Genomic DNA, 23,723 nt, shown 5'->3' on the forward strand with positions numbered 1-23,723 from the left:
ACCATATTGTCAGGAAAGCACTATATAAGGTTTGGATTCGGTACAAAGATTTGTTGGAAAATAAAACACCTAGGTGGTTGTCACCAATGGAAGCTAAGGAGGTGAAAAAACTTAACATGGAATCAAAATGGCCAAAATATTGGGAAATTATAGAATATGAGGAGGGAAAAGTGAAATTGCAGAGCTATGAGAAACTGAAGTCAAAAGTAAGAGACTGGCTACACTATTACCAGATAAATGAAGTGTTCAAACAGGACAGGAAAATTGGCTTCCAGGTGGAGAGATCAAAATTAGAAACAGAATTGTTAGAACCCAATACTAAGAATTTGTCAAGAATGTACAACTTGCTGTTGAAATGGAATACACAGGATGAGACGGTTAAATCAGCTATGATTAAATGGGCACAAGACATTGGTCATGACATTATGTTTGCTGACTGGGAACAGTTGTGGACCACCGGTATAAAATTTACGGCATGTAATGCCTTAAGAGAGAACATTATGAAAATGATGTATAGGTGGTACATGACCCCAGTCAAGCTTGCAAAAATTTATCATACGCCCAATAATAAATGCTGGAAATGTAATGAAACTGAAGGTACTTTCTACCACCTTTGGTGGACGTGCCCAAGGATCAAGGTCTTCTGGGAAATGATTTATAATGAAATGAAAAAGGTGCTTAAATGCACTTTCGCGAAGAAACCAGAGGCCTTTCTCCTGGGCATGGTAGGCCAATTGGTGTCAAGGAAAGATAGGACGTTTTTTATGTATGCGACAACAGCAGCAAGAGTTCTTTTAGCAAAGTATTGGAAGACACAAGAACTACCCACGCTGGAAGAATGGCAGACAAAGGTGATAGACTATATGGGACTGGCTGAGATGACTGGCAGAATCCGCGACCAAGGGAAAGAGACGGTGGAAGAAGATTGGAAGAAATTTAAAGTTTATCTTAAGAACTGTTGTAAAATTAATGAGTGTTAAAATGTCATGGGTAATGCAAAATAGAATTGCAGTGACAAACAATGGGATAAGAGAAAAAGGATTAAAGAAAGTGAATTATAAGTAATTGAAATTAGGGGTTGCTGGAAAAGTTTTAAACAGGGATGCAGAAAAGGGAGGTATGGGGAAGTCGTTGAAATAAGGTCTAAGAAAAAGAGGTTAAGAAATTATACGTGTTTATATGTTTGTTTGTTTATGTATTGTTTTGTATTGTGTTTTAATATGTGTTGAAAAATTAATAAAAATTTATATATATATATAAAAAAATAGTTTGCCTACCCATGGTCAACTCTTTCCCTATCGCCTCTTTTCTATATCGGCTCTGGATCCATTCCATTCTGGCTTCCGCTCTGGTCATGGGACCGAGACAGCTCTGGTCGCCCTAACAGATGATCTCCGCAGGCAGCTGGATCAAGGTGGGTCGGGGCTGCTGATTCTTTTAGAGCTGTCGGCAGCCTTTGACATGGTCGATCACAAACTCCTGGACCACTGCCTCGCTGACATGGGGATCCAGGGCACAGTCCTTCAATGGCTGCGCTCGTTTCTCTCTGGTCGGGGACAGAGGGTGGCACTTGGGGGGGGGACCTGTCGTCGAGCCAGTCCTTGCTGTGTGGAGTGCCGCAGGGTGCAATACTCTTCCCGATGCTTTTCAACATCTTTATGCGCCCCCTTGCCCAGCTTGTCTGGAGTTTTGGTTTGGGCTGTCATCAGTATGCTGATGACACCCAACTCTATCTGTTGATGAATGGCTGTCCTGACACACTGATCAGATTTTTGGAAGCTGTGGCTGGATGGTTACGTGGGAGCTGGTTGAAGTTAAATCCTTTGAAGACAGAGGTCCTTTGGCTGGGTCGGAACGATATGGGATTGGGGGGCAACTCCCATCTCTTGCGGGGGTGCAATTAGTGCCAGCACCATCCATTAAGAGTTTGGGTGTAATCTTCGACACCTCCCTTTCCATGGAGGTGCAGATTGCAGCTATAATAAAGGCGGTATTTTTTCATCTCCACCAAGCTAAGCAGTTGGCTCCTTACCTCTCTTGCCCTGACCTAGCCACTGTGATCCACATGACGGTCACCTCCAGACTTGATTATTGTAACTCACTCTACGTAGGGCTGCCCTTGAGACTGACCCAGAAACTCCAGCGGGTGCAGAATGCTGCGGCGAAACTCCATACGGGTTCCTCGCCGCAGGATCACATTCACCTGGAGCTATACCAGCTGCACTGGCTCCCGGTGGAGTACAGGATCAGGTTTAAGGTGCTGGTTTTAACTTTTAAAGCCCTATACAGCCTAGGACCCTTGTACCAATGGGAACGCCTCTCCTGGTATGTCCCACGGAGGACTTTGTGGTCTTCATACAAAAACATCTTGGAGGTCCCAGGCCACAGGGAGGTTAGGCTGGCCTCAACCAGAGCCAGGGCTTTTTTGGCTGTGGCCCCGATCTGGTGGAACGCTCTGTCACAAGAGACTACGGCCCTGCGGAACTTGATATCTTTCCGCAGGGCCTGCAAGACAGAGCTGTTCCACCAGGCCTTTGGCCAAGGTACAGTCTGACCCCCTCCTTTGGTAATCTTCACAGAATTCTAGCCCAATAGTTGCCATTAATTTGATTCTGAATTGATTTTAGAATGTATTGCAATTAATAGATTGTGATTTTATGTAAACTGTGTTACTTTTACTGTTGTTAGTCGCTCTGAGCCCGGCTTTGGCTGGGGAGGGCGGGATATAAAAAAATATTTATTTATTTATTTATTTATTTATTTATTTATTTATTATTATTATTATTATTATTATTAAAGAAGCTTATTGTAGTGAAATCCATGAAGGTGTCTTTGTACATAACCTAGATTCATATCTATTCCAGATTCTTAATACGGCACATTTAATGAAGTGATTTTTGAGATCCACATTAAGTTTATCATACCACAAATACCCATGCCAATCAAACGTTAAATCATGTCCTCCCAGTTCCAAGTGTGTTTTATTTTTCAGTGTCACCCAATACTTTATCCACACTAAGCAACAAGCGGCAAAACACAAATTCAAGCCAGGTATGCCTAATCCTCCCCTTTCCTTTGCATCTTGCAATACAGTCCTACCTTGGTTGACCAACGCTTTGCAACTCAAATGTTTTGGCTCCCAAACTTTCTGCAGCCAATCGGAAGCTGTGCTTCCAGAACAGATTCCATTTGACTTCCAAGGTACCACTGTACTTTAATTTTAACCCATGGTTTCTTCCTCTGCCATAAAAACAAATAAAATTTTTTTGCCATTGTTTAAATGATAAATCATTAGTCAAAAATTTTGAAATAAAAACCTCATTCTAGGCAAAACATTCATCTTTATCACTGAGATTCTACTCAATGACAATTTTATCAGCTCCCATCTTGACCTGTCTTTTTTTATTTCAGTCCATGTCTTAACATAATTATTTTGAAACAACATACAATTCATATTTGTCATAGTAATACCCAAATATTTTACTCCACCCCCAATTTGAAACCCTTTCTTCTTCATCAAAACCTTCTGATCTTCTGTTGACATGTTCCTTGTCAATATTTTCATTTTCTGGTGAGTAACCTAAAAGCCTGCTAACATACCAAATTCATTTAGCTCAACCATAAGAATTTTCATTCCCTGTCGCAGATTTTCCAAAACTAACATGACATCTGAAGACATCTGAAGGCAGCCTTGTGTAGGGAAGTTTTTATTGTTTTATTTTGCTTTTAATTTTGTTGGGAGCCACCCAGAGTGGCTGGGGAAACCCAGCCAGATGGCCAGGGTATAAATATATTATTAGTATTATTACATGAAGTCATCATCATAAGTTTCTTTTCTTATCTTTACTCCCATAATTCTCTCATCTTGTCTAATGTCTCTAAGCAAGACTTCCAAGACCAGGATGAAAAGTAGCAAGGGAAATGGACACCCTTGCCTTGTCCCCTTCTGTGTCTCAAAGGGTTTTTATCAGGTCCCTATTAACATTTATCTAGACTATCTGGAAGTATAAATCGATTTTACCCATTTAATAAAGTTATCTCCAAAGTTCATATCTTGCAATAGTCTAAACAAAACAAAAATACCCATTTGAAAGGCTTTCTCTGCATCCAAAAATACCAAAACAGCTTGCCTCTCATTATGAAAATTCAGATATTCCAAAATATCAAACACATTTCTGGCATTATCTTTTAGGCAGAAATCCACATTGATTATGATGATTGAGAACCTGTAAAATTGTTCTTAATATTTTGGACAAAATTAATAACTTATAATCACTGTTCAATAAATAAATAAGTTGATAGTTTTTCACTAATGTCAAATCTTGAGCTTCTTTAGTTAAATGTTTCTGTGAAGCCTTTGAGTACTAGGTGGTCCTAATCCCATCTTGGTCTATGATAGCCAATAAGAAAAGATTGCTCTGGTGCTCAGGTGTGATTTCATTCATACTTTTTATTATTATAGTCATACATCCTTAAAATACTTCAGTATCTATATTTCCCTACTTATGTGCATAAATAATGAATAAAGGAGTTTTAAAGAATAAAACAAATTGCTCATTTTCTTTAGGATAAGAAAAATCAGCTAGTGCAACCTAGGTCGAAGCCTAAGAATTACCAAGTCATTTGGAATATCCCATCAACTGAAGAAGCATCAGCTTCTGGATTGCAGCTGCTGACTTTTTAAAGGCAACAGCACAATTTTGGTTAACAAAAAGAAGTCCTAGTAGGGCTGGGCAGTCTGAAATGTCCTACTGTGAAAATCAAGTGTTTCTTCTTAAGGTAGTCCAAATGCAGTGTTTCTTATTTTAAGAGCTAGAAGACGATCTCCTTTTCAACTGAATCCAGATGCCTTTATTTGGACGAAGAATCAGTTCTCCTACAGGGCCGAGTTGATCACGTTGCTGCGTACTTTTAACACAAAAGCGCCGTAGAATGGTGGCTAAAATAGCCTTTTCTTCCATCTGTGCAAAGCGCTGACCTGCAGAGGGGTTGGAAAGCAATGACAAGATACAATTAACCAGAGCAGTACATTGGTACCTCAGGTTACAGCCACTTCAGGTTACAGACTCCGCTAACCCATAAATAGTACCTCAGGTTAAGAACTTTGCTTCAAGATGAGAAGAGAAATTGCGCAGCGGCAGCACAGTGGCAGCAGGAGGCCCCATTAGCTAAAGTGGTGTCTCAGAAGAGTTTCAGGTTAAGAACGGACCTCCAGAACGAATTAAGTTCTTAACCCGAGGTACCACTGTAATACTGTACATATTTTTTATTATTCAGTATGAGCCATGTGACACTGAGGTCAGATTCTCAGGTTCATAAAAAATAATTGAACACTTTTCTATACTTATACAGATGGTGACGGATTTACAGCCACTGGCGGGAATGAGTGAAGAACTGGAAGGGGTGGATTAATAGTGTAGAAATAACTTTTAGATCCAGGTACAACTGTGCTATACATTGGAAAGTGAAGACAAGATAGAGTTAACTAGAGCAATAATATGTATTTATTATGATGTTTTAGCACATTTTTAATATTCTGTTGGAAGCCGCCCAGGGTGGGCCAGGTATAAATAAAATTATTATTATTGTTGTTGTTGTTGTTGTTGTTGCCACATGACGCTGAGGTCAGGCTGTCAAATTCATTTAAGAATTATTAAACACTATTCTATTATTATTCAGATGTTTACTCAAAATTACCAAGAAGGTAGTATGGGCGGGAGGGGCGATGTATATAAAGCCACTGGAAGGAGTGTGTGAAATGCTTGAAGAGGTTCAGCATCATAAAATCATAGAATTGTAGAGTTGGAAGGGACCCTGACGGTCATCGAGTCCAACCCCCAGCAATGCAGGGATGTCAACTAAAGCATCCATGACAGAAGGCCATCCAATCTCTGCTAAAAAACAAAACTCCAAGGAAGAAGGTTCCACTCCCTCTTGTGGGGAGTCTGTTCCACTGCCAAACAGCTCTTACTGGTCTTCCTTATGGATAGACATAATCTCCATTCATATAACTTAAACTCAGGTGCATTCACTTCAGTCACTTACTGTTCTCAAGAGTGGTTTGACAATCTGTCGTTCTGCCTAGGGAACTTGGAACTATAGCTCTCTGATGGAAATAGAAGTTTCGTAACAACTCTTAGACCCCTTAACAAAGTACAGCTCCCAGGATTCTTTGGGAGAAGCCATCACCGTTTAAGATGGTGTAATATTGCTTTAGATGTGCAGTGTTGCTGGGGCTTTAGTAGATTGCATAATCTTTCAGCTTTGCTGTTGGATAATCATCCCCTTTAGACAGCTTCTGCTACTGACTCGTTGTTGTTGTTGTTTAGTCATTTAGTCATGTCCAACTCTTCGTGACCCCATGGACCAGAGCATGCCAGGCACTCCTGTCTTCCACTGCCTCCCGCAGTTTGGTCAAATTCATGCCCCCTTTTCCTTTCTAGAGCAATGGAGAAGGTGGAAGGCCTCACTGGGCAATAGCAGGACCACAGCTGGTCAAAGGGCACCGATTTGCCATCCTCTAGCACTGTCTGCCTGAGGCAATTACCTCAGGTTGCCTAAAGCTAGGGCCAGTCCTGACAACAACAATACATTTGTAGGCCTTGCTCTAAGTACAGTGGTATCTCAGGTTAAGAACTTAATTCATTCTGGAGGTCCGTTCTTAACCTGAAACTCTTCTTAACCCAAGGTACCACTTCCGGGTTAGCGGAGTCTGTAACCTGAAGCATCTGTAACCTGAAGCGTCTGTAACCTGAGGTACCACTGTACTATGACAAAAATCTCCCTTTGAAAGATCAGTAATGGAAGCATACTGTGCTCTGGAGTTCTGAAGAGATAGAGATTTTCTTTATTCTCATACATACCAATACAATTCCTGGGCCCAGCAGAGAAAGGTACATATGCATATGGGTGCCTCCCAGCTGTGTTCTCAGGGAAAAATCGCTCAGGTCTGAATTCCTCAGGGTCTGGGAAGACTTCAGGGTCTCTATGCAGTGCATAGGGCACAATTATGACATCAACCCCTTTTGGTGCCTTAAACCCTCCTGCCAAAGAAGAAGAGATTTTTGTTAATCTCTTCTTCCAGAACCACCCCAATAGTACTAAGCTTATAGCCACAGTGCATCAAAGCATTAACCAACCTGAATTACTTACTTATATAACATTCCTCACTCAGTGTACGGGCAAAAAATGGAACGGAAGGAAAGAGGCGAAGAGCTTCTTTAATAACATAATCCAGATACCGTAGTTGCTTCAAATCGTCCATGGTAACATAACGATCGGAGTCCCCTGAGAATAAACATGTGTTATTCTGACACCTATTTTAATTTATGGTGAAGCAGGAGGCATTGTGGGGTCTAACCCACTAACCGCCATAAATCATTTCTGTGCTTATGCTTAGAACCAGCTCATCAGGGCTTCCTTTTTGCTGGCATGAGGTCTGACCACACTAGAGCTGCAAAGACCACAGCACAAAAAAGCATGAGGTCTGGCTCCTGACTCCAGAATAGCTTTTTTGTCAGCAAGAAGGCATTGCTAGCCTCTGTGGCCACTAGGGGACAGCACTTCCAAGCGTTCATAACTCTCCTTAGCCAGCAAAATAAAAACCATATTTTTGTTTTAAGCTGCAATTCTTTCCTAGGTGTTCCCTTTTAAGAGAGTTAAAGCAGTGCAGCATCATTGTCTAGTGAAGTGACAGGATGCAATGCGTCAAAGATTGAACCTGCAGAATGTTATCTGGGAGCCTTTGATGTGCAGGCCAAGACAGTGCAGCCAATACCTAAAAAGTGTAATGTTTGGAGCTGGAGTGGACATGGGCCTAAGCACTGGACCTTCTGGCTGAGGGTAAAGGGAAGTGGAGTTCTAGGAAAGTCTGCAGGACCATAGTTTCCCGACCTGATTTAGAACAGGGATGGGGAACTGGATCCAACCAGGGGGCCAGACCCTTAATCTTCTCACCACCTCACCACTGGTCAATTTGGGTGGTGCTGCCCACCTTTCAGAATTCACAAGGGCGTGCTGTAACCTGCAATCAACTGCAATGGCAGTTAAAAGAATCCCCTTTGAGGTCTACTTGCAAATGTGCTTTGGATCCAAACCACCTTTGCAACCAGACTTTTTTCCTCAGCAGACATTGTTGTTCAGCTGACGGCCACCGATGGAGAAACCCCTTGCATGCTTGGGAACGCCTTAGGACAGTTAATCCCAGTGGTCATTCACCCTTTAAGATGCCAATTGTCCTCTTGTAACCACATCCACCTCTGCTCCAGTCTCAAAGTCACAAAGGACATCAGGTGTGGGGCAGGTGGGTGTGGTTTGGTGAAAACAGCTTCATGGGCCAAACTGGGATCTGTACTTGTGGCCCAGAGGTTCCCCATCTCTGTGTTAGAGGAATTATGCGACATTTATGAGCATTTACTTAGATAAACACCTGTATACCACATTTGCCCAGGTTCACACCCAGAGGAAAGGAAAACTCACCAAAAATTTCATCCAGTTCACGGTGAACTTTTCTTTGGACTTCTGGATCACACCCAAGCAAGTAAATGCACCAATTCATGGCAGCAGCGGTAGTATCATGACCCTTGGAAGAAAGAATTAAATGTCTAATGTTTTATCACACACACAAAAAGAAATCTCAGCTGCTGGCCCTTTCCAGTACCTGAACAAAATATTTCAAATCCTCTAGCACCCACAACCTTTGGTTTTGCACAAATCTAAACTTCTAAGGCACCAGCCACATACACAAGAATGAATATTTCAAAAAATTATGTGTATAGGCAACAGCAGATGCCAGGGATTCTTCCAGCTCTGGTCACTATGCAAGTGCCAAAGGCAGACTGACACTCCTAAGTCATTCCCATATCTGAAAAGGTCTTCTCAGAATGGTTGACATGCCTATCTAGATATGTTTTATTGTGTTTTTAATATTTTGTTGGGAGCCGCCTAGAATGGCTGGGGCAACCCAGTCAGATTGGCTAATACAACAACAACAACAACAACAACAACAACACATACACTGCAACTTTGCTTCTAGGGTGTCACCTAATTTTATTTATATCCTGTCCTTCCACTTAAAAAATTAGTCCTCAACATAGCTAACACTCAAAAAACAATCAGAACACATAAAAGAATTACAAGCCAGAAAACAAAACAAAGCCCAGAAGCAGCATAGGAGAACCTCCTCTGTCATGGCCCCAAAACTCTCTCTGCAGAGGTACATCAGATGGTTCCATGTGAGGTAGCCACTGAAGATGCACCTCTTGCCTTGGACATTCAGCTGATGAGCTATTATCATCAGGACTCCCCTACATTCCAACTGGTATACATATAAACTGGTTTGTTTATATGTATCTATTGTGTTGCATGGGATGGGGTTGGTTTATTTGCTGTAATGTGCTGTATTATCCCTTTTTAGATATATACTGCCCTGGGACTTTACAGTGAAGGGTGGGTGTAGGGGGAGATGAAGAAGTCAACCAGCCATACCAAAATCAACAGAAAGTCCTCCGTACAAAATAGTCGAAGAGGCATGAACAAGTACTGTGTCCAGTTCTGGGCACCACAGTTCAAGAAGGACACTGACAAACTGGAACGTGTCCAGAGGAGGGCAACCAAAATGGTCAAAGGCCTGGAAACGATGCCTTATGAGGAATGGCTAAGGGAGCTGGGCATGTTTAGCCTGGAGAAGAGGAGGTTAAGGGGTGATATGATAGCCATGTTCAAATATATAAAAGGATGTCATATAGAGGAGAGAGAAAGGTTGTTTTCTGCTGCTCCAGAGAAGCGGACACGGAGCAATGGATCCAAACTACAAGAAAGAAGATTCCACCTAAACATTAGGAAGAACTTCCTGACAGTAAGAGCTGTTCGACAGTGGAATTTGCTGCCAAGGAGTGTGGTGGAGTCTCCTTCTTTGGAGGTCTTTAAGCAGAGGCTTGACAACCATATGTCAGGAGTGCTCTGATGGTGTTTCCTGCTTGGCAGGGGGTTGGACTCGATGGCCCTTGTGGTCTATTCCAACTCTATGATTCTATGAAATACTCCTAGTGGATAGAGTTCCACAACTGGGAGTGAGAGCTAGAAAAAATTGCTCTTGTAAGCCCCAACTACCCTGGCATCCACAAAAATACTGCAAGAGGGTACAAAGCAGGACTGGTGAGGGGCATTGTTTGGAGAGTGTCATGAACCCCTGACAGAGGGGTCTACATGGACAAGATTTGGCCCAGGAGCTTGAAGGTCCTCATTTCTGCTTGAAATGACCACCTGTGGTCAGAATTATTATCCCTATACTGTAGTTACTGGCCTAAATGAGACTGAGTTGTCTACATCCAGCTAGGAAAGAGATTCAAACCGGAGATTTCCCGAGTTCTGGAAGTCACTTACAGTGCAATCCTCATACAAGGTTCATTGAGCTCTATGGGGTTTACTCTTGGGTAAATGGGAAGAGTTCTGCAACCTAAACCAGCACTGGGCATTCTATACCTCAAACATGAATGTATCCACTTCCTCTCGGATGTCCAGGTAGCTCAACTTCTTCCCATCGTCATCGGTGGCATTCAGAAGCATATCGAGAAAAGCTCTCCTGACTTTGCGCTTGCTTTGATCACCGTTGCTGACAGCATTGCTTTTATGTCGCTCCTGGTTTTTTAATTCACGAGCTTTTTCTGCAATAACCTTAGATAGCCAAACAAAAAAGCTGTTTATTTTTCAGGTTGCATAATCCAATGTGTGCACTCCCTGCAATGCCAAATAATGCGACGGTTGTCCCCTGAAATAAGTGATGCGCTGGGTCAGTGCACTGTTAAACTGCGATAGATGGATGAATGAATGAAGGGAATCAAACATACTACAGGCAATAGTAAGGAAAATATAGCAGCTTACATTATCGGTAAAGGTGTGAAGTATCTTTAGGCTCCTGTAATGTTCTCTCCCTTCTTGGAACATGAGGTATAGAAGGTTAGGCCAGAGCCAGGGAGACTTCTGTCTGTGGTGAATCAGATCGCTCATCCTAGGGTAACAAGCAACAATGCTGGATATATTTCTAGGAAAGTACCATAAAGTGCATGAAAGAGCCCAATTTTTTGCTAGTAGGCTGAGCAAATCAGAGTGACATGTAGAGATGCAGAGAAAAGTGATTCACATGTAAAACAGAGCCCAGTTTGGGACATACAGCCACAGCAGTGCCCTGCTCCTCCACTGCAAAGATGCAGTGTGAATGCAGCTTCTATGTGAGCATTCAACCCACATAGAGGCCCTGAATTGTGCTATTCAGCTCCAATGAGGGGCAGGGAGGAAGATCACACAAAGCAGGCCTTTGGAAATTTATCGTGCAGAAGGCTATCTGCATGGTAGAGGAAAAAGACTTTTTCTCTGTGTAGCCCCCAGTAAAAGTTTTTATGGATTAAGGCTCTGCTGCAGAGATGGGGAACCTGTGGCCCTCCTGATGCTGTTCGACTCCAGCTACCAGCATCTCTGATTTCTGACAGGCCACTGGTTCACCATCCCTGCTTCTAGAAAGGAGATCACATTGACACCTACCTGTAGACAGCTCGGACATACTCGGAATCCTTATTGTGTTGTGCTCCTATGTTCTTGCCCATAGCCGTTTCTAGGAACAGGAGAGAAAGAACTCAATCAAAGAATCATGCTCCTACAAACCAAGAACAGGACATAAAAGGGAGACCTTACTTTGAGTCACACACTGGCCCATCGAGCTCAATGCTGTCTACACTGACTTCCCAGGTTTCAGAGAGAAGTATTTCCTAGACTCATCTGGGGATGCCAGGATATGAACCCAAGGTGCCCTGCATGCAAAGCACTGAGCCATATGGTCAAATTGTAGTAATACTGTACTAATACTACACCTGTGGTCATTGTCTCCTGGGATTCCCTTTTGGTTCCATAGTATGTGTTCTTGTGTCCCAGTCCTGACCTGCATTCACACTGACTACAAATCAACAGTGATTCAATTTGATTACAATTTGACAATGAATTATTTCCCTTCTCTATCAGTGTAGATCAGAGGTTTCCAACCTTTTTGAGTCCACAGCTCCCTTGACCAACTACATTCTTTCTGTGGCATCCCTGTGGGGTTCAGGAGCCCAGTTATGTGACCCCTTGCTTGCAGAGCTGGCAGCTTCTCACGCTTTTTCAAACACCCTCCCTTGTGGAATGTTCCCTCAGCCTTCTCTCTCCCCTCCTGCAGCTGCCGCCCCTGGTCTCTGAGCTGCCCCCCACCCCATTCCAAAGAGAGGTGCCTTGTCACACTGCCCCACAGGGGCCTGGGAAGTATCCCTGGGCAGCCCCAGAGGCACCATTTGCCTGGGGAACTTGTAGCCAGGGCTGCTGTAACCAACAGCCACACAAGCCTTTGGGAGGCAGAGACGTGAGAGGGCATCAGAGGGGAAGAAAAGATGGACGGAGGCCAGTGTTGCCTGCAGTACCCCTGACCATCATTCAAGGCACCCCGGGGTGCCATGGCACACAGGTTCAAAACCACTGGTGTTCTCTACCGTGGATCACTGAATCTGCATTTAAATGAATAACAAGCTATTAACACTGGAAAGCAACACTTCTGCTCAATTCTTCCAGAAAATGAGCAGGAATGTAAACCTCATTTATTGCAACACTTTGACAGCAACCACAGCACTTACCACAGATTACATCAAGGGCACACAATGTGATGTAGAAAAAGCAATCAAACGGCTCTTTGTCCACATGTGTTTCAAGTTTCTGAACAAGGATATTGGCTTGTTCATTCATCACTTCAAGGAAATCTTCTAAAATGGTGAAATGGAAGGTGGGCGTTAACATTTTCCTTCGGGACCGCCATTTGCCCCCAGTGCTGCAAAACAGAAACTTAAATATTATTTTTCTCTACACAAACAAGTCTCAAAATGCACACAAGTCTCAAAATGCATTAATGCCTTCAAGCAGGAACTGGAACAAAACATTGCAGCACGCAGTGCTTCAGTTCACTCTATTCCTCCTTGCCCCCAGCTGGCCATCCTCCCCACCCTAAAAAAAACAACATTTTGTTAAAATGAGTTAGCACAGTTACTAAACAAGAGGAAAATGGAGCAGGACTGCAGCCGAAGCCCCGTCTCCAAAGTCCATATTCAGCACAGCATCTGAAAGGGGCCTCCCATCTGCAGTGAATCCCTTTGTGAACGAGGAGGAGCCCTTTTCACATATTCAATAGGGCATGAGGAGGTGGACACGTGGAGTTGGAACTAGAATGTGTTGAGGAGGACTAACAGCTCAACCAGTATTGGACACACCAGCTACACTGTGTTCGAAGGGGTGCAACAAAGGGGTACACTGCGCACCCATGTTCCAGGGGTGTATTTTCCTTACCTCGTTAGAAGCCCTGTGCCCAGCCAAGGATGCAGAAACTTGTAAGGATCGGATTTTGTAATATGCTTAGAGCTACTCAATACAACCTGCCAACAGAAGAGATTAAAAAACGTAAATTCTTGACTTTGCCCTCCAATGCTATCAGTTCAATGCTGCCTTCGCTATCTAAAATATATTCTAGTTGAGTTCAAAGTGACAGCTGTTGATTTAGCAGTCTTAGCAGCTCCTTTGCTTTCTCTTTAGATTCCAGAGCTTGATGGTGACGGTGTGGTAGGTCCTGACATCAGATTGGTAATGAAGTATTTAAGATCCTTCTTAACTTCACACTTTAAACCTGTCGCTGGACAGATAAAATCCTTCTAGAATGGGCTGTTGTCTTACACCACCCATAAAACACTCTTAGCAGCTTCTAGAATTCTAATCTTCCTCTCAGGAAATCAAAACCAGCCTGCCCTGCCTAGTTTAATCCCACTCTAATAGTTCAACAGTATCTGCCCACAGACAATCCTTTTGTCCAGCATAAGTGGTAGAAACCTTACACCCAGTCATTCCTTGAATCTGGCAGGTGGAATTCTTTTTAATCCCTTTAGCAGCTGCCATTGTCAAAATCCTGCCAAGGAAAAAACCCTCCACCTCCACATGTAAAAAAATACATCCAAACAGATATAATGGAAAATGCATATCACTATAATAGGATTTACTTAAAACAACAACAACTGAACAAAGATAACAGCACTCTGCTGATGTTTTCAGACTAGTGGATCATTAACAGAATATCTGCATTAAAAACAATCCTCACGCTGACAGTACAAAATGAAGTTCAAGGTTTTGTACAGCTCAAGCTTTACATAAGCAATTTATCTCACTCCTGTTCTTGGGTTGCAGAAGTACTTCCAATTTAGCAGGATCCAAGACTGGATCCAGCAACACTGATTATATTTATTAAGAATTAAGTCCTAGCAGCTTCCACAGGACTTACTCCCAGGTAAGAATGCAGAGGACTGGTGCCTTTAATATGCAATTGCATCTGAGTCTTTTCAGAAGTAAGTTCCAAAGGGTCCATTCAAGCTTTCTCCCAGGTAAGTGTGCATAGGACAGCGGATGAACCTAAACAGATACCCACTACTGAGCAAGCTCCATTAGAAACAATGGAACTTATTTCTGAGTAAAAGAGGGAGAGGTATATAAAGCACCTGGTAGAATGGCAAAGCTATGGCTGTTGGGTTACGTTTATCTTCATGGGGACATGCTGAGCAAACCCGCCTTGGAAGACGAACAGAGTTTTTAGGTTATCTTCTCCAATGAAAGGCAGCTAACTGAGTTCTCATTCAGACTGCTTTATGAAGGGGGTGGTTTATTTCAAAGGTGCAGCAGCATTCCTCTTTTTTTACAGGAGGTATTCAAGGGTAAGAGGGACATGGGTGGCGCTGTGGGTTAAACCACAGAGCCTAGGACTTGCCGATCAGAAGGTCGGCGGTTTGAATCCCCACGACAGGGTGAGCTCCCGTTGCTTGGTCCCTGCTCCTGCCAACCTAGCAGTTCAAAAGCACATCAAAGTGCAAGTAGATAAATAGGTACCAGATGGGAAGGTAAACGCCGTTTCCGTGCACTACTCTGGTTCGCTAGAAGCGGCTTAGTCATGCTGGCCACATGACCCGGAAGCTGTACGCCGGCTCCCTCTGCCAATAAAGCAAGATGAGCGCCGCGACCCCAGAGTCGGCCACGACTGGACCTAATGGTTGGGGGTCCCTTTACCTTTACTCAAGGGTAAGCAGCACTGTCACCTCTTTGTCGTTGCTGTTAATAAGTGTGACACTTACTGTAACAACTTCATGGTGAGTACCGGCACCTATTTTTTTCTAGAATAAAAGCACCATGCAGCAGGATCACATATTGTGATCCACATCCTGTCCCAATGATGGAATTAGGCCTGGGAGGGCTACCTCCCATCCACACCAAACAATTTTTTCTAAGCCTGATTGCAGTGTGGAAGGCAATTTTCAGAGAGGTGCAGTAGCTGTGGAGGAAAGAGTTAACGCTCCCCATGCATCCTTCCCCTACCCTTTGGGGGGGTGAAATTACACACATACACCCAAGGAAAACAAACCTTCGGGGGGGGGAGGGAATCGGGGACTAAGGGAAACTTGTTTTCCTAAGTCCAATTGCCCCATGGGGAGAAGAGGGGCAAAGAGAGAGAGAGAGAGAGAGAGAGAGAGAGAGAGAGAGAATATGCAAATTAACAAGAGAGTAGAAGGATGGAGTGAGAAGCATATGCGAGAATAGAGGACGGATGGCCAAGGTACATGCTTGTGCAATGCGTGTGAATGGATGGTACATGAGAGAATGGGGTGTCTCTGCTCCCACTTTGGCCCTATTCACCATCCGCTTCAGCCCCACCCCCCACAGGCATGCATGCACCCCTTGGCAGATTATTCCCAAGGGAATGTGGCCTTTGGTGGGTAAGAGTTCTTCAAAGCTGTAGTAAAGACTAAGAATGAGAGACTCACCTCTACGGTTTCTGGATGATATAAGATAATAAAGGGCAGTGGTCCTACCCAGAGCTGTAGTAGTGGGGTATTCCATAACAACGCAGTGTAATCGATCAACTGTTTAAAGAAAGCTGGGTTGGGAGGAAGGAAATGCATCAGGTATGAAAATAGGAAATTCAATATCCCACCTCTATGCTACTTGTTCTCATGAGAATAGCACCTACTCTAAGCAAACATAGCAGGAGGCCCCTCTTCCTAAATTCAGATTGCAAGAGACAAGGGACTCATTCCAACCTCCCACTTTCACATCAAGTTTAAATTGATGTAGCAGGCTCAATCAGTTCTGGTAAACATCAGAAAGTATAAGAGCACATTTACATTTGCTTACAACTCATCTTAACCATATAAATAACCCCTCTTCATGGGTGATTCCATATAGAGGCTCCCCATTGTTAGTGGGTAGTGGGCCCCACTCTGGCACAGCACATAAAATAATCCACATTTGATCCTTGTGACCATGTAATTGGAGAAAGGGACCCAGAAGCAACAGCAAATCAGGTGGCTCAAGAAGTAATAGAACTGTCCTGAATAGAACAGACACCCTTAGTCCTTTAAAATGACGTGAGTGCAATAGATGAGGCAGGAGATCTTGTAGCCCAGCAAAGAGGTCCTGTCATATATTCTTCTAATGAAAGTCTATATAACTGGCCAGCTGATCCAGCCATGATAGAAGAAGATACATCTGCACCTCTGCAAATACAGTCCCCATCCTATAATGGAGTAATAGCCATGCTTGTAAACGATTTTGCTAAAGGTGATTCAGTTGAAACAGAGGCTGAAACCCCTTCATTGTGTGGTGTTTTACATGATCAATGTTTTCTGTTTATGCAAGCAGCAGATAATTTATTTCACAGAATGTGGGTGTTGCAAAACAAAGTTTCAGGCCCAAATGCAACAGCTGGCACTCTGGTTGGGTAAGTGGAGAGGGGGATTTTGACTGGTGGACCATCAAGACTGGGCCCAGTGAGTTCTCTTCAGATTCAGCAACCAAACAATTAAATGACATTTTCCTAGGCTGGAAAAAGAATTCATACATTGTGGCAAATGTGACAAAAGAATGCCACATTTTGTATACATAGAAGAACAGCAGCAGCTCACATTTCTAAGTTTGGTAGTTGTCAAAAAAAATATGTCTACTACGGTAGGCAGAATATTCAGCACTGCAGAATTGCTCAGGAGGCAAAGAATGTATAAAAGAACACCTTTTTTGAGAGTTGGATAATAATACTTCTAAAAAATTCTAACCATACCAATTTACTCAATTCCCAAGATAGATACTTAAAGTATTTGATTTCCTGCTCTTAATGTAGCTACTTTATGTAACATGCTCTTAACACACTTTGTTTGGAAACACTTTGATTCACCTGGGAGATTTCATGTAACTATTTTAGAAACTGCAATGCTTACTTTTAAGTAAAACAGCATTCAGTTGAACTTGCTCCTAAGCCCTTTGCAGGTTCTATGTTTGAAGAAGGGATCTCAACATGAATAGGGGGTTTGAAGCTATATACATATCAGCTCCCTTTCCCAATGCCCCTTTCTATGCACCAGCCTTGTCCACAACATCCCTGACCTTCTCAAATAATAATAATAATAATAAGACTTCAGGAATGCAGGTTCCTTACCATAGGGAACATTTTAAATGCGTTCAACTCACTGTACTGAGAACGTCCTTTAAGACACATCCACTCAATTCAGGAAAACCAAGGTGCAAGAATGCTGAGGTACAGTAAATGAGACCAAAACATAAGAGGGGAAGTTGAATGCAGCAGCCCCATTTTCATTGGGGCCAGTACACAGGGGGATGTTGATGATACTTTCTCTCTCTCCTGGCATCTGTCTGTCTTGGGAGACAATGGAAGAGTGTGCCTTCGGGCGTAAAGTCAAACAGTTGGAGAATTACAGCACCTGCTGTGGTTGTAGAGACCAATACAGGAGGGACATGTTTTATTGCAGGCAAGATAGATGAAGGCATCTGGTTTTGCTGCTACAGGTGCACCATGGTATTTCTCCTCTCTGCACTCCTCCCAGCAGTCATTCCTCCTCTGGTCACTGCTGTGGATGCATGACCTGACTGCCTGTCTCCAGACATTGCAATCATCTACAAGAGATCCCCACACAATGGGGTTGATGCTGCCAGTCTTCACGTCACGTTTGTAGATATCTTTGTAACACAGATTTGGTCTGCCAATGGGCTGGGTGCCTGTAGAGCACATTCTTGGGAGTCCTGCCATCTTCCATTCTGTGGACATGACCAAGTAGACAGAGACAGGAGTGCAAACATGCTGGAACGTCGGCTTGGGAGAGCACATCTTTGTTTGAGATGCTGTCCTGCCATGTGACTCCCAAAATATTCCTGATGCAGCGCATGTGGAAGGCATTGAGGCATCACTCCTGGCAGCTGTAAGCTGCCGACGACTCCCTTCCATAAAGCAGTGTGCTCAACAGGCAAGCCTGGTAGACCTTCATATTGGTCGTAGACATTAGTATCACATTCTCCAGTAACCTTTGGGAGAGGTGTGCCGTTGACATAGCTGCCTTGCCAATATGCTTGTCCAGCTCATGGTCAGTGGAGAGGTTGCTTCTTATGGTGGAACCCAGGCAAACAAAATCACCTACCACTTCAAGCATGTGGCGTGGAGTGCTGGTGATGTTCTAATCCAGGATGGTGAGGCCAAACTCCATGCACTTTCTTCTCCTGTTGCAATTCTCTGTTCAAGAACAATGCCTGAGAGGCCTCTAAGAAAGATGCGTTCCAATACACAGTTAACAGACAGCCAGTGCACTAGGTTAGTTCTCACTGGGGCTGGTGGGGCAGAAGGCGGGGAACCCAAATGTAGTGGGAGTCAGAGCCAATGACAGGCAGAGGAAACTCCCTCTACTTTTCCCCTTATCCTCATCCTCCCTGCCTAGTTTTGGAAGAGAAGCCCGGAGACTTATTAGGATACCCCCAATAAATTATTAGAGGGGGCACCCCCCCAAGTTGGTGGGCATTGCCATTTGAATCATGCGTGCACGCCTTATCTTTTGATCGATTATGTAAGGCTGGGCTTACCTGGGCCCTCCCAATATTTTATTCAAGTTGGCACCCCTGTTCACAAGTGCAGCGAGGAATACATGAGAGAAGTTTAAAGAACATTAAAGTAAAAACCAGCCTTTTCCGGGAAAGCATAAACTCACACATTTGCAGTAAAAAGATGGATGGCTGCATCTCAGCCACACCTCCAACAAGAACATCTCACCTTACTGAAATTAAGAGCTACAAGGAAAGATACAGTGCCTGTATCTTTTCTGTGCCTATCCTAGGAAGCGCCGCTCCCTTGTGTATTGTTCGCCGCTTTTAGTATACAAGTCACGATCGACAGACACTTCTTTCCAAACCTTGAGAAACCAGGCTACTTTCGTTTTCCCCCTCGGAAAACTCTTGCCAAGCTTTGCAGCCGCTTCCCGCCCCCCCCCCCCCGTCGGCCTTTACCTTCCCCACCGCGTTCAAAGAGCAGCGCATTGCCCAGCAGCGGGTACCAGGGACTGATCCCCGGGATGGGCTTCAGCTCCTTGTATTTCCAGTAATGATCGAACACCAAGCGGGCGACCCAGACAGACAGCAGCGTGGCGAGCGCGGCGAGCAGGGCAAGCGCCCAGGAAAAGAGCCGCTCGCCTTCCGGAGCCATCGCCCAAAAGTCCATCGTCGCCGAGCGCGGACGGCGTCGCTCTGCTCCGGGAAGCGGGACGTTTTGCTGAGAAAAGAAGCCCCGGGGCGAGAGGCGGAGCCGGCGAGGGGCAGGACTGCGAGAGGGAAGAAGGAGGTCACGGGAGGGAGACGCGGGGCGGGATGGCCTCCGCCTCTAGTCAAAGAGGGCAGGCGGGGGCGGGGAGGAAGAGAGTCACGGCGGTGGAGAAGGGTTGCCGCCTTGGGGCTCGGTAGCCAAGCGAAAACGCGAGCAAGAGGCGACCTGGGGGGGAGGCCTGAAGTCACGCCAGGATGAGGAAATGGAGAGAGAGAGAAGTTTTACTTCCTCTTTTATATAACACTAGAACTCGTGGACATCCAACGAAGCTGCATGTTGGGAGGATTTAGGACCAGAGAAGGAAAACATTTCCTCACTAATAATAATAATAATAATAATAATAATAATAATAATAATAATAATAATAAATTATTTATATCCCGCCCTCCCCAGCCAAAGCCGGGCTCAGGGTGGCTAACAAAAATAAAATAATACAACATTCTAAAATCATTTCATTATAAAATTAATTCCAATCAAATTGATGGCAACCATTGGGCTAGAGTTCTGTGAAGATTGCCAAAGGAGGGAGTCAAGCTGTGCCCTGACCAAAGGCCTGGTGGAACAGCTCTGTCTTGCAGGCCCTGCAGAAAGATGTCAAGTCCTGCAGGGCCCTAGTCTCTTGTGACAGAGCATTCCACCAGATCGGGGCCGCAGCCAAAAAAGCCCTGGCTCTGGTTGAGGCCAGCCTAACCTCTCTGTGGCCTGGGACCTCCAAGATGTTTTTGTTTGAAGACCGCAAGTTCCTCTGTGGGACATACCAGGAGAGGCGGTCACGTAGGTACGAGGGTCCTAAGCCGTATAGGGCTTTAAAGGTTAAAACCAGCACCTTAAACCTGATCCTGTACTCTACCGGGAGCCAGTGCAGCTGGTATAGCACCGGGTGAATGTGATCTCGCAGCGAGGACCCCGTAAGGAGTCTCGCCGCGGCATTCTGCACCCGCTGGAGTTTCTGGGTCAGTCTCAAGGGCAGCCCCATGTTGAGCGAGTTACAATAATCCAGTCTGGAGGTGACCGTCGCGTGGATCACAGTGGCTAGGTCAGGGCGAGAGAGGTAAGGAGCCAACTGCTTAGCTTGGTGGAGATGAAAAAATGCTGCCTTTGTTATAGCTGCAATCTGTGCCTCCATGGAGAGGGAGGTGTCGAAGATTACACCCAAACTCTTAACGGATTGTGCTGGCACTAATTGCACCCCCACAAGAGATGGGAGTTGCCCCCCCCCCATCCCATATCGTCCTGACCCAGCCAAAGGACCTCTGTCTTCGAAGGAGACAGAATTGCGGAATTGGCTCCCGCAGCAACCATGGCTGACCACCAACCTGGACAGCAAATTAGGCAAATTCATTCAGGATGCTGGACAGGGTGAGTCATCATTGGCCTGGACCAGCAGGCTCTTCTTAAAGACCTGGTCGCTTGTGGCGTGGTAGGAAATGTGGATGCTTTCATCATCAAGGTCCTCAAGGCAGCCGTAAGGAGCACAATACACTGTAGAGGGAGCATGAGCTTCCTGGGAGTCCCCTCGGTTAAACTCAGACATGCTTTCTTCTTTCAGCCAGCTGGAGTGCAAGCTTTGGCTTTGAATCAGCAATGCAAACAACCGTGCAAAGGAACCATTTAAACTGCTAGCCTAAACCACCACTGGCTGATCGCGGAAGAATTGATGCTTTTGAATTATGGTGCTGGAGGAGACTCTTGAGAGTCCCATGGACTGCAAGAAGATCAAACCTCTCCATTCTTAAGGAAATCAGCCCTGAGTGCTCACTGGAAGGACAGATCGTGAAGCTGAGGCTCCAATACCTTGGCCACCTCATGAGAAGAGAAGACTCCCTGGAAAAGACCCTGATGTTGGGAAAGATGGATGGCACAAGGCGCAGAGGGCGAGATGGTTGGACAGTGTTCTTGAAGCTACCAGCATGAGTTTGACCAAACTGCGGGAAGCAGTGGAAGACAGGAGTGCCTGGCGTGCTCTGGTCCATGGGGTCATGAAGGGTTGGACACGACTAAACAACAACAAAAAACCACCACCACCACAAAAAGGAAAATAGGCAGCCTCTCATTAATTATTTCTGGCATTCTCTGACTTCCTAAGTGAAGGGGTCGCTAACCTTGCTTTTGCCAATGGCCACGTTCACACTTGGCCTCAGCCTTCAAGGGCTGCATGCCACCCACAGAGAGAGTGGGGACAGAAACAGAAGTAAGCAGCTTTCTCTTCTGTGGACAGCACCAGGGGAGGGGGGGAATCATTCCTCTGCTCATCACATGATTGATCTGATGACCAGGGAGGAGGTGATATGTATTCCCATCAGGGTGCTGGACTGTGCATCACCACCAAAGTATTGTCCTTTTGCTGCTGCTACAAAAAGCAGTGGGAGTCCAGAAAATTTGCTTAAGGGGGGCTGTATCAGGTCCCTGAACTGGAGGGGTTACACACCCCTACAAGATAATAAAGCTTGGCAATATTTAGGAGGATTTGCAGTGGCAGGATTGGGGGGGGGGGAAATGAAGAGTGTACATTTCTTTATACTGTACTGGAAATTCTTGAGACCTCAAGAGTGATTAAAATAATTCTTTAACATATGAGTGCTGTCTGCTAGTCTGCTGTCTCTTAAGACATTTCACAGTGCCTTGGTATTCAACAAACATAACTGGACAGAACTTGACCTTTGTGAAAGAAAACATGGCAATGTTCTTATGATCATAGTTAAGAAATCTCATCTGTCCAAAGGTTTCATGGGGCTCAAAACACTGCAGTGCAGCTTAGAAATATCTACATATGTAAACAGTTGGGACAGATTGTAACCTTCACCCTAGATCCAAAAAGCCAGCAGAGTGTGCCCAGTTCCAGGAACTCTTGGATACATCCATCCTTCTGAACCCATTCAATCCTTCTCTCTCCCTCTTCATGTATTAAAAGTTACATTGGGTAGTCATAAGATGGTATTATCCCCATTTTCAGCTGCTGTGTCATGGGTGCTGTGGCACCAACTAGGACAGCGCAGGAGTGGCATGCATGGTCAGAAGAGGAAGATGACTCCAAGGTGGGGAGCGGAGGCAGACTGGGTAGTGACTCAGATGAGTAACCCATCCCAGCACTCCCAGGCATCTCAGAGAGGAAGGGAGAACCAGCAGTGCCCTCCGAAGCCTACCATTCCTATGGTAGCTGAGGAGCTGACCAGCCAATGGGTGGAGCTAGCTGGGTCAAAAGTGGGGAGACAGTCTGGGGGTTGGATTAGAGTCCTGCTCAGTGTCAGCAACTCTTGGTTACACACATCATGCTCTGGAATCCATTTAATGGATTGTTTGTGATCTTTACCTCAATTTCTCAACAATTAAGATTGAAATAAAAATACTGACCAACCTGCATTACAGTGAAAGGATTAGTATTAATTATACTTTGCACAATGTCTTGTTGATTGGCTACTGCCACACCTTTATCCAAAGCAGTTTCTCCTTAGGTGGAGAAACAGGAATTACGGTATGACTTCCTGCTCCTTACCAACTTCCACTGTTGCCATGCCACCGCACTGCCACCATCACTGGAATGCCCTGGCTCTTGCCAAATTGCATGCATTTCTTCTTGTCTTGTCTGCCCATGGGAAGATGAATAGAAACACTGTGTGCAAGAATGCCCCAGATCTCACTGATATTGGCAAGAGCCAGGGGATTCCTTAAGGTGTCCCTACTCATCTTCTCTGTCCACCCTTATTGAGAGGGTAGAATACTCTGCAAGGCAGCGGAAGCAAGGGGGGAGGCACCGCCTCTTGTGCTTCCACTACTTGAGACTGATGCTTCACCCCACCCCATTGGCGGGCCGGTTCTTCCCTGAACACCCAAACTTTGGCAATCCCTGTGTTAGAAGTGGATGCACTGGAAACACCCAGGGAAGAAACCAGAGCAAGCAAGCAAAGTTTGCCAAATCACTATCCGTGACCTGTAAAAGCCAATGCGTTACATAGTAAATATTGACATTATGCAGCCCAACAGCTGGAGATGTCAGGGTGTAGGTCAGTTTGCTTTATCTGCATGAGAAAGA

General features: G+C 44.8%; 1 protein-coding gene across 1 annotated transcript; it reads right to left on the reverse strand.

The window, feature by feature from the left end:
* Positions 1–4,434: 4,434 nt before the first annotated feature.
* Positions 4,435–19,748, reverse strand: LOC128420684 (cytochrome P450 4V2-like). Its single transcript, XM_053402414.1, has 11 exons — positions 19,381–19,748; positions 15,864–15,976; positions 13,357–13,442; positions 12,654–12,844; positions 11,539–11,608; positions 10,882–11,008; positions 10,483–10,674; positions 8,479–8,581; positions 7,153–7,287; positions 6,864–7,043; positions 4,435–4,978 (listed from the first exon to the last, which is right to left on the reverse strand). The coding sequence occupies exons 1-11, from the start codon at positions 19,589–19,591 to the stop codon at positions 4,806–4,808; spliced, it is 1,581 nt and encodes a 526-aa protein (XP_053258389.1). The 5' UTR covers positions 19,592–19,748; the 3' UTR covers positions 4,435–4,805.
* Positions 19,749–23,723: the final 3,975 nt, after the last annotated feature.

The sequence above is a fragment of the Podarcis raffonei genome, chromosome 9 (assembly GCF_027172205.1).
Source record: "Podarcis raffonei isolate rPodRaf1 chromosome 9, rPodRaf1.pri, whole genome shotgun sequence".
NCBI lineage: Eukaryota > Metazoa > Chordata > Lepidosauria > Squamata > Lacertidae > Podarcis > Podarcis raffonei.